General features: G+C 45.7%; 1 protein-coding gene across 6 annotated transcripts in view; it reads right to left on the minus strand.

The window, feature by feature from the left end:
• Window positions 1-6,540, minus strand: part of atp11b (ATPase phospholipid transporting 11B) — a 108,936-nt gene extending 102,396 nt beyond the window's left edge. For all 6 annotated transcript variants that reach the window (XR_009795769.1, XR_009795768.1, XM_061825303.1 and 3 more), the window contains exon 1: window positions 6,179-6,540. Coding sequence is in view for 4 of the 6 variants with exons in the window: in XM_061825303.1 (XP_061681287.1) it covers window positions 6,179-6,205 (27 nt within the window). In the remaining 2 variants the exon portion in view is untranslated. The remainder of the gene's footprint in view (window positions 1-6,178) is intronic.
• Between the last annotated feature and the right edge of the window lie 3,288 nt (window positions 6,541-9,828).

The raw sequence follows: 9,828 nt of genomic DNA on the forward strand, positions 1-9,828 counted from the left end.
CTTCTTCTCTTTGGTCTTCCTCTCGCCCTTATGCCTGGCAGCTCCATCCTCAGCACCCTACCACCAATATACTCACTCTCTCGCCTCTGAACATGTCCAAACCATCGAAGTCTGCTCTCTCGAACCTTGTCAGCAAAACATCCAACTTTGGCTGTCCCTCTAATGAGCTCATTTCTAATCCTATCCAACCTGCTCACTCCGAACCAGAACCTCAACATCTTCATTTCTGCCACCTCCAGTTCTGCTTCCTGTTGTTTCTTCAGTGCCACTGTCTCTAATCCGTACATCATGGCCGGCCTCACCACTGTTTTGTAAACTTTGCCCTTCATCCTAGCAGAGACTCTTCTGTCACATAACACACCAGACACCTTTCGCCAGCTGTTCCAACCTGCTTGGACCCGTTTCTTCACTTCCTTACTAAACTCACCATTGCTCTGGATTGTTGACCCTAAATATTTGAACTCGTCCACCCTCGCTATCTCTTCTCCCTGTACCCTCACTCTTCCCCCTCCACTTTTCTCATTCACGCACATATATTCTGTTTTACTTCGGCTAATCTTCATTCCTCTCCTTTCCAGTGCATGTCTCCATCTTTCTCATTGTTCCTCTGCATGCTCCCTGCTTTCACTGCATATCACAATATCATCTGCGAACATTATGGTCCAAGGGAATTCCAGTCTAACCTCATCTGTCAGCCTATCTATTACCACTGCAAACAGGAAGGGGCTCAGAGCTGATCCCTGATGGAGTCCCAGCCCCTCCTTAAATTCCTCTGTCACACCTAAGGCACACCTCACCAATGTTCTGCTGCCATCATACATGTCCTGTACTATTTTAACATACTTCTCTGCCACACCAGACAATATCCAGAAAGAAACAATGTAGCTCCTTCTGACCTTCTCTGTACTTTACCACGAGCATCCTCAAGGCAAATAATGCATCTGTGGTACTCTTTCTAGGCATGAAACCATACTATTGCTCGCAGATACTTACTTCTGTCCTGAGTCTAGCCTCCACTACTCTTTCCCATAACTTCATTGTGTGGCTCATCAACTTTATTCCTCTATAGTTCCCACAGCTCTGAACATCCCCTTTGTTCTTAAAAATGGGAACTAGAACACTTTTCCTCCATTCTTCAGGCATCTTTTCGCCCGCTAGTATTCTGTTGAATAAGTTGGTCAAAAACTCCACAGCCGTCTCTCCAAATTGCTTCCATACCTCTACCGGTATGTCATCAGGACCAATTATCTTTCCATTTTTCATCCTTTGTATTGCCTTTCTGACTTCCCCCTTAGTAATCATTGCCACTTCCTGGTCCTTCACACTTGCCTCTTCAACTCTTCCTTCTCTCTCATTTTCTTCATTCATCAACTTCTCAAAATATTCTTTCCATCTATTTAGCACACTACTGGCACCAGTCAACATATTTCCATCTCTATCCTTAATCACCCTTACCTGCTGCACATCCTTCCCATCTCTGTCCCTCTGTCTGGCCAACCTGTAGAGATCCTTTTCTCCTTCATTCGTGTCCAACCTGGTGTACATATCTTCATACGCCTCTTGTTTAGCCTTTGCCACCTCTACCTTTGCCCTACGTGGCATCTCAATGTACTCCTTTCGCCTCTCCTCAGTCCTCTCAGTATCCCACTTCTTCTTCGCTAATCTCTTTCCTTGTATGACTCCCTGTATTTTGGGGTTCCACCACCAAGTCTCCTTCTCCCCTTTCCTACCAAAAGACACACCAAGTACTCTCCTGCCTGTCTCTCTGATTACCTTGGCTGTCATTGTCCAGTCTTCCGGGAGCTTCTGCTGTCCATCGAGAGCCTGTCTTAGCTCTTTCTGAAAGGCCGCACAACATTCTTCCTTTCTCAGCTTCCACCACATGGTTCTCTGCTGTACCTTTGTCTTCTTAATCTTCCTACCCACCACCAGATTCATCCTACACACTACCATCCTATGCTGTCAAGCTACACTCTCCCCTACCACTACTTTACTGTCAGTAATCTCCTTCAGATTACATCGTCTGCACAAAATATAATCCACCTGCGTGCTTCTACCTCCGCTCTTGTAGGTCACTATATGTTCCTCCCTCTTCTGGAAATAAGTGTTCACTAAAGCCATCTCCATCCTTTTTGCAAAGTCCACCACCATCTGTCCCTCAAAGTTCCTTTCCTGGATGGCATACTTTCCCATCACTTCTTCATCGCCCCTGTTTCCTTTACCAATATGTCTATTACAATCTGCACCAATCACAATTCTCTCTCTGTCTGGGATGCTCAGAACTACTTCATCTAGTTCCTTCCAGAATTTCTCTTTCAACTATAGGTCACATCCTACCTGTGGGCCATAGCCGCAAACCACATTATACATTACACCCTCAATTTCAAATTTTAGTCTCATCACTCGATCTGATACGCTTTTCACCTCCAAGACATTCTTAGCCACCTCTTCCTTTAAAATAACCCCTACTCCATTTCTCTTCCCATCTCCTCCGTGGTAGAATAATTTAAACCCTGCTCCTAAACTTCTAGCCTTACTACCTTTCCACCTGCTCTCTTGGATGCACAGAATATCAACCTTTCTCCTAATCATCATGTCAACCAACTCCTGAGCTTTTCCTGTCATAGTCCCAACATTCAAAGTCCCTACACTCAGTTGTAGGCTCTGTGCATTCCTCTTTTTCTTCTGACGATGGATCCGGTTTCCTCCTCTTCTTTGTCTTCGACCCACAGTCGCTGAATTTCCACCGACGCCCTGCAGGTTAGCAGTGCCGGGGGCGGGCGTTGTTAACCCGGGCCACGACCGATCCGGTATGGGATTCTTTAGATGAACGCTCATATTTGTTTGGCACAGTTTTTACCCCGATGCCCTTCCTGACGCAACCCTCTGCATTTATCCGGGCTTGGGACCGGCCAACAGATTGCACTGGTTTGTGCCTCCATAGGGCTGCATTCTTTACCTCATAAAATATATGTTCTTATTTCAGCATGCAGATGAACACACTGTTGTACGGGACCTTTGTGTTCCAGGGGAAAAAAAAAAAAATTATGATGACATAATCGTTATGGACAGAATCAAGGTCCTGACCGCTTTGGGTAACATTCCAAAGGCGTGTTGAATGCACATTGGTTTGTTGTATGCATTGAATCATGCCTATCCCAAAGAGCTGAGGTACAGGCTTTCAGAAACTCTCGAAAAGAACTGTTAAGAATGTGAGCATCTTGTCGTTCAGGTGTTCGCGTTATTGCGAGTTAAAATTTTCATGCACTTTAAATTCATTTTCGTGGCGTATCTGTATCATACAGTATTTTGAAGGCATGTTTAAACATTATTATAGCGACCAGTCAGAGAGCGTTAGGGCTGTGGTCACCAACTGAGGGGAGAGGAAAGGAGATGGTTCAAACTGATAAATTTATATGAGCTGTTGAAAAATAACATTCATGGCGTGTTTAATAATTTTAAAAAATTAACTGTTGTGTAAGTAAATTTAGATAAAAGAAAGAAATGTGGAATTGCTGGTTCCTGTATTTATATGATTATTTATTTTTCCATATGGATTTTTTTGTTTACTATTTTATTTTGTTATCGTATTAATTTATTATGCATGATCATGTTTATTATATTTGATTTTCGATATTCAACACAATCTTCATAACGCCTGCCCAAACCCCCCAATACACAAACACACACCCACACAGATCTTCCCTTGATCAGACGGAATTTTAGCTCCCTCCAGAGATTTTCTATTCGTTTTAGGTCTGGAGACTGGCTAGACCACACCAGAACCTTGATATGCTTCTTACGGAGCCGCTCGTTGGTTTTTCTTTCCTTTCTCCTCCCCGCACACGGCTGCCCACCTTTCCGCCGACCCACCGACGCGCCGGCGGCCCGCCAGCTAACGGGAGGCTGCCGGCTAACGGCCACACTGCCTTCCTGGAACTTTCGCTGGAAATAACATTTGTTCATGTTTGGTGACTATACATCGTTTGGCTAAACTAAACTGTCTTTGTACTTCTATTTTGTTATTGTTTTGTCTTGTATTGCAATACAAGTGCTTTGGTATATTTTGCTGGTTTGACCAAGGGGATTTATTTTAAATTCACACGTAACATGCTAGAAACTGTGAGACAAATTAGTCCCCCCCCCCCCCAAGTATTTTTTTTCAATAGCCCTATACACACCTAACCTGCCATCTGGAACACAAAAAGCTCTTTTTCTTTGCTCCTGTGCAATCCAATTTTCACAATGAACCGGGTCTTTTAGAAACGTATGAAGAGTAAATCCATCCTGCCAAATGTTTGAGCAAAATCCAGCAATAAAATGAGCCGTCATTTTGGCTAACACGCAGAAAAAAAACAGCTAATCTCTCGCTGGTAAATCTGGTATAAACACTCGAACCTGCCACTGCAGGCATCTGCAAAAAACGTCACTTCCTGGTTTTTCTCCAACACAAATGTGGTGAGAGAATTTTCATGGCGGGAGATGAAAAAAATCCATATACGGGAACATTCAGACGTGCTGTGAACAAACGGATGGGTCGATTCCAGCTGATTTTTTTTGGTTAACAACATATTGACAATGTTTTAGTTGTCAGTGGTACTTTAATGTAGATGTTTGTTTTAAATCATAGTTTGTGGAATTTATTAATTTCAGTGGAATTGTGTGCGTGCCTCCTCTTCCTCTGTACCCCACAATGCCATTTTGCTTGTCATGCACCTTCTCTTCGCATCATTGCTCAACGCCAAAGGTAAATGAACATAATTTTTTAATATTATTCACATTATGTACACTTTGAATGCTTATTTGTCATGTTTTTATTATTCTATTCATTATGTGGCGTTTGACTGCTTACTTTTGTCAGGGGGGGGGTGCTGTGTCAGGGGCTTGGAACGGATTAGGCTATTTACATGTGAAATGTGTTTCTACTTACGATCCAAGTTACAAAATGACTTCCGGAATGAATTGATTTCGTAAGTGGAGGTACCAATTTATGTGCCTTGCAATTGGCTGGCAACCAGTTTTCGATGTACCCAACCTCTTGCCAGAAGATAGCCAGGATAGGCTTCAGCATTCCCGAACCCCTCATGACGATTACCAGTCCAGCAAATAGATGGTTGGATGATTTATTAATTAACACTTGTGCCACAATTAGATGGACAATGTCCAAGCATGCATTTATCACATAGCTTCTTAAGTGATTTTGCTGCATAATGTTTGACAGTCCAAGCTTTTAAACGCTCTCATTTTTAAAGATTGTCTTTAAACATGTTGAGAAATGCTTCAAATATGACCCAATTTGTCCTTTCAGTTGAATTTAAGACATTGCTGCGATGTAGTAATTTTGGCTCGTGATTGTGCTGGCATTACAATTAATTGAAATCAGAATATGACAACACTATAACATGAACAATCAGCTATGACTGCCAATTTACCCAGATCTTTAAGAATTGCTCGTAGAAAACACTATTTCATAAATTGAGAGAAATTCGTGTCTAATTGCGCATTAAAACAACGCTCACATTAGACCTTCGACGTTTAGTTTCTATGACCAAGCAACGTCCGATATAATTGCTGTGTAAACCACTGAACTAAATCACAGACAAGAAATGTAAGCCTACTGAACGGTAATCATTCAAGAGTAATGGGGACGTTTTGCAGGGATGAGGAGGCTTGCTGGGTTTTCACAACAAACTGGAGATTCTTTTTAGTCTTGGTACAAGTAATACATTGCAAGGAACCCGCAACGGAGGCAAGGTAACCACAAACACAAGGCCAAACCAACTTCAATTTGACTTTGCAAAAGTTTAACAAAAATGCACTCTTAGCTAGCTGAGTGACTCCAAACTAATCCAAGTTGTAAACCAACTAAAAGCAAGCAAACCGTAAAAGGTAACATAAACGTGAACATCCGACTGCCTGTTTCACAACATTGTCTTGTTTTCACAAACGTTATGTTCGCTTACTGGGTGAGTTGCTCTCTTAGCACAACGTTAAAAGGTTGACAGTTATTTTGACACATCGACATCTGCCAACGTTAACTAGCCAAATATCCAGCTGATGAAACTTCGTCCACATTAATGTGGGCTACTGTTATCCTTAATTCACGCGACAACTATCAAATGCACTTTTCGGCTAACACAATAAGAACGTTGGTTAAGATTTTTTATTTTTTTTTTACCAGCTGCTGTCGTATCCATCGTAGCATCCTTGCAAAAATACGTTCCAAGTACCCTGACAGCCGCTAGCCAGAACTAGCAACTAGCTACTCTCGTAAAAAAATATCCGCCCCAAAACATAAATGTATCCCCCAAAAGGCAACTCTTTTCGGTCGCATTACGCGACACATTCATCCAAGGTCGTGGTACAAAAAACACAGCCGACTCTTCCCATTTTGCAGTGATATTTGGGCAAACGCTCTACCGGAGAAGTGAGAGACGCCAGGGCACACTAAGTCCCTTGTCTAGCTACGTTAGACATAAGCTCTTTGCGTTCCGCCACTGTCGTTTCCTTTCTCTCCTGCACCGTAGTGCGCACTGTGGACTCTAGGCGGCCTCGCAGCGCCCCCTATTGATCCATACATTAACTAACCGCAGTAGCGTACTGGACGGGACCTGTACTAGGTTCACGTTAAATTCATTATTAATACGAAAGAAAATTGCCGGAGGTGGAAAAAGTAATGTGTACTCAAGTGGAACAGTATATAATTGTGTTAGAAAAGGACCATGGTAAAAGGGGAAAGAAGTACTTATGGGTAAAAAGTGTTTTTTTTTAACTATCAAAAATATAATACTATAATACTGTTCACTATTGTACAATAATATGTTTTGCAAATGTAAGGTTTAAAAGTAGAAACATAATCATAATAATAATAATAATAAATACAGGTGGCACGCTGGATCAGCTGATAAAGTTTTGGCCTCATAGTTCTGAGGCCCCGGGTTCAATTCCGGACCCGCCTGTGTGGAGTTTGCATGTTCTCTCCGTGCCTGCGTGGATTTTCTCCAGGCACTCTGGTTTCCTCCCACATCCCAAAAACATGCAACATTATTTGGACACTCTAAATTGGCCCAAGGTGTGATTGCGAGTGTGGCTGTTTGTCTCCATGTGGCCTGCGATTGACTGGCAACCAGTTCAGGGTGTACCCTGCCTCCTGCCCGTTGACAGCTGGGATTGGCTCCAGCACTCCCCGCAACCCTCGTGAGGATAAGCGGCAAAGGAAATAGATGGATTGCTAATAAATAAATAACTAAATAACACTAAGTACAATTTACTAAAGTACAATGACAAAATAGATGTACTCCATGAGTCCGACCATGGAAATCAACAACAAAGAAGCGGGCTGGAAATGATCATCTCAAATGTGGCTGTTAGAAGAAAAAGTTCATAACTTATACCACTCCACAGAAAGAGTGCAGTCATGATGTGATGGAATTCTTGAATTATATATTTGAGGCTGAATCGTTGCATCTGACCACAATTTTTTAATTGGACATTTGGTCTCCCTTACAAACCATCTAAAACATGCAGGATTCACATATTTTGTCCTTAAATTGTAATAACCCCCCCCCCCTCACACACACACACACACACACACACACACTTTTACATCAAGGATTAAGTCAATGAACAGAGCCTCGAAAGGGTTTATTCAGTAAATTACTGACTGTGCCACATTACTTCAAGCATTTCTAGCTCAACAAAGTTCAAATCACATTCAAATAGTTGGTGTTTTGTTTCTTATTGTGTTATCCACAATGTTAGTAGATGCAGAAACACCGTCTTTATAGGATAAATTGACACTGTAAATCCTGTGTTTAATCCTCTATATGACTGTTTGTATGTGAGCCCTCGACTCAGGAGTTATCCCCAAGTGACTGCTGTTGTAATCTCTTTTGCACTGATTTATGTAACTCCACAAACGACTACGACAGTGACATCTGTGAGTTTTATGTGCTAAAATGCATGATATGGACAAGTGTTTGGACTCTCAGACATCTTACCCCTCCAGCACCACATATTCTTCTGCACTCTGACTTTTCAGACTATGAGGAGGACCTTGATTTGTATGACCGGCTGGTTGAGTACGACTCCGATTATTTCGATTATGAATCTCTTCGCCCGATCTTTCATCCCAGTCAGTTCGCTTCACCTCCCCGTGTTTCCAGCACCTGAGCGTCTTCGCCCGTTAGGTCCGAGTAAACCAACCCGTTTGTGGGAACCCGCTTGGCCATCTACCTGGGACCTCCGCGTGGCGGCCGGAGGAGATGCCCTGGCTGGGCGCTCCCTTGTGCCTCCCGCTGCGCGGCAACAAAGACGCCGTCCTCGTCCTCCCACTCCTCACCATCAACAGTGAAACCGGCAGACCCACAGCTGGTGGCCAAGCTTCCAGCCCAGAGGGAGGAGGGGCCGTCAAATCACGAGGTGTTCTGCCACAAAATTCGGGGGGAGAGAGAGCGGCAGAGTGCCGAACTGGCGGCTCTCATGGCCCAGGTTCGGCAGGGATTGGTGAATCAGCCAAGCTACATCGACGTCGCGGTTTCAACGGACTCGTTGCTTACTCTCGTTCACGCTGCAGTGGCAATGGATCCGCTACCAAGCAAGGCTCATCTCGCTGTCGCAACGGATCTGCTGCCGAGACACGCCCACGTTGCATTTTCGACAGACTCGTTACGGACTTTTGCTCACGCGGCAGTGGCAACAGATCCGCTACCAAGCCAAGCACACATTGCAGTGGGAACGGATCCGCCTTCTTGCCATTCCCACGTTGCTGGGGGAACAGATCCGCCTCCTTGCCATTCCCACGTCGCAGTTGGCTGTTCCGAGCAGAGCTAGAGTGCCAGTGGAGACCGATCCGCTGCCGCCCCATGTTGCTGTCCAGGAGGTGGAGACATCTCCGCAGCCGCTTCTCGTCCATGCCCAGGAGTACCGGTGGCGACTGGTTCGCGGCCACTCCACTCTCCTGCTTCGTCGGCAACCAGTCCGCGGTCGCCCCCCTTTCCTGCTCCGACGGCGACTGGCACGCCCATACGTTCCCGTCCAGGAGGAGGTGGCGAGGACGCAGACGCCGCCTTCTCACATTCCTGTCCAGGAGGAGGTGGCGAGGACGCCGACGCCGCCTTCTCACATTCCCGTCCAGGAGGAGTTGGCGATGGTTGCGCCGCTGCCTTCTCACGTTCCCATTCAGGAGGAGGTGGCGAGGACCCCGCCGCCGCCGCCTTCTCACGTTGCCGTCCCGGAGAAGGTGGCGATGGTTGCGCTGCTGCCGCCTTCTACGTTGCCATCCCGGAGGAGGTGGCGATCCCGCCACCTTCTCACATTGTTGTCCAGAAGGAGGTGGTGATGCCGCTGCCGCCGCCTTCTTACATTCCTGTCCAGGAGGACAGGCGGCGACCGGTCCGTGGCCGTCCCACGCCCCAGTCTCGACGGTGACAGGAGCTGGATCCTCTTCCGCCCGCCCCTGGATGTGTTAATTATTGTCTCTGTGTTTCTTTCGTTTAGGCACGTCTGGGAGCCGTACCTTAGAGGGTCATGATCCTGCCGCTCCAGCCCGGGCTGTCCGGGTGCCCGCGCAGCTGCGCCTCATGCGGGCTGATTATCCCCTGTATATATAGGACCCCGATGACGACTGGTTCGCCGCCAGGTCGTTGAGGTTCATGTCCCGTTCCAGCGCTCTAGTATTCCTGATCGTCAACCCGTGTGTACTGACCTTCGCCTGTTCTCCGACCAACCCCGTAAGCCTGACTCCCTTGATACTCCTGCCTGCTTTGCTCGTTCTCCCGTGTGCCGACTACTGCGTGCCCGCTGACCTGCTCTCTATGCCCGACGTCC

Source organism: Syngnathoides biaculeatus, chromosome 7 (genome assembly GCF_019802595.1).
Source record: "Syngnathoides biaculeatus isolate LvHL_M chromosome 7, ASM1980259v1, whole genome shotgun sequence".
In the NCBI taxonomy this organism is placed as follows: Eukaryota; Metazoa; Chordata; class Actinopteri; order Syngnathiformes; family Syngnathidae; genus Syngnathoides; species Syngnathoides biaculeatus.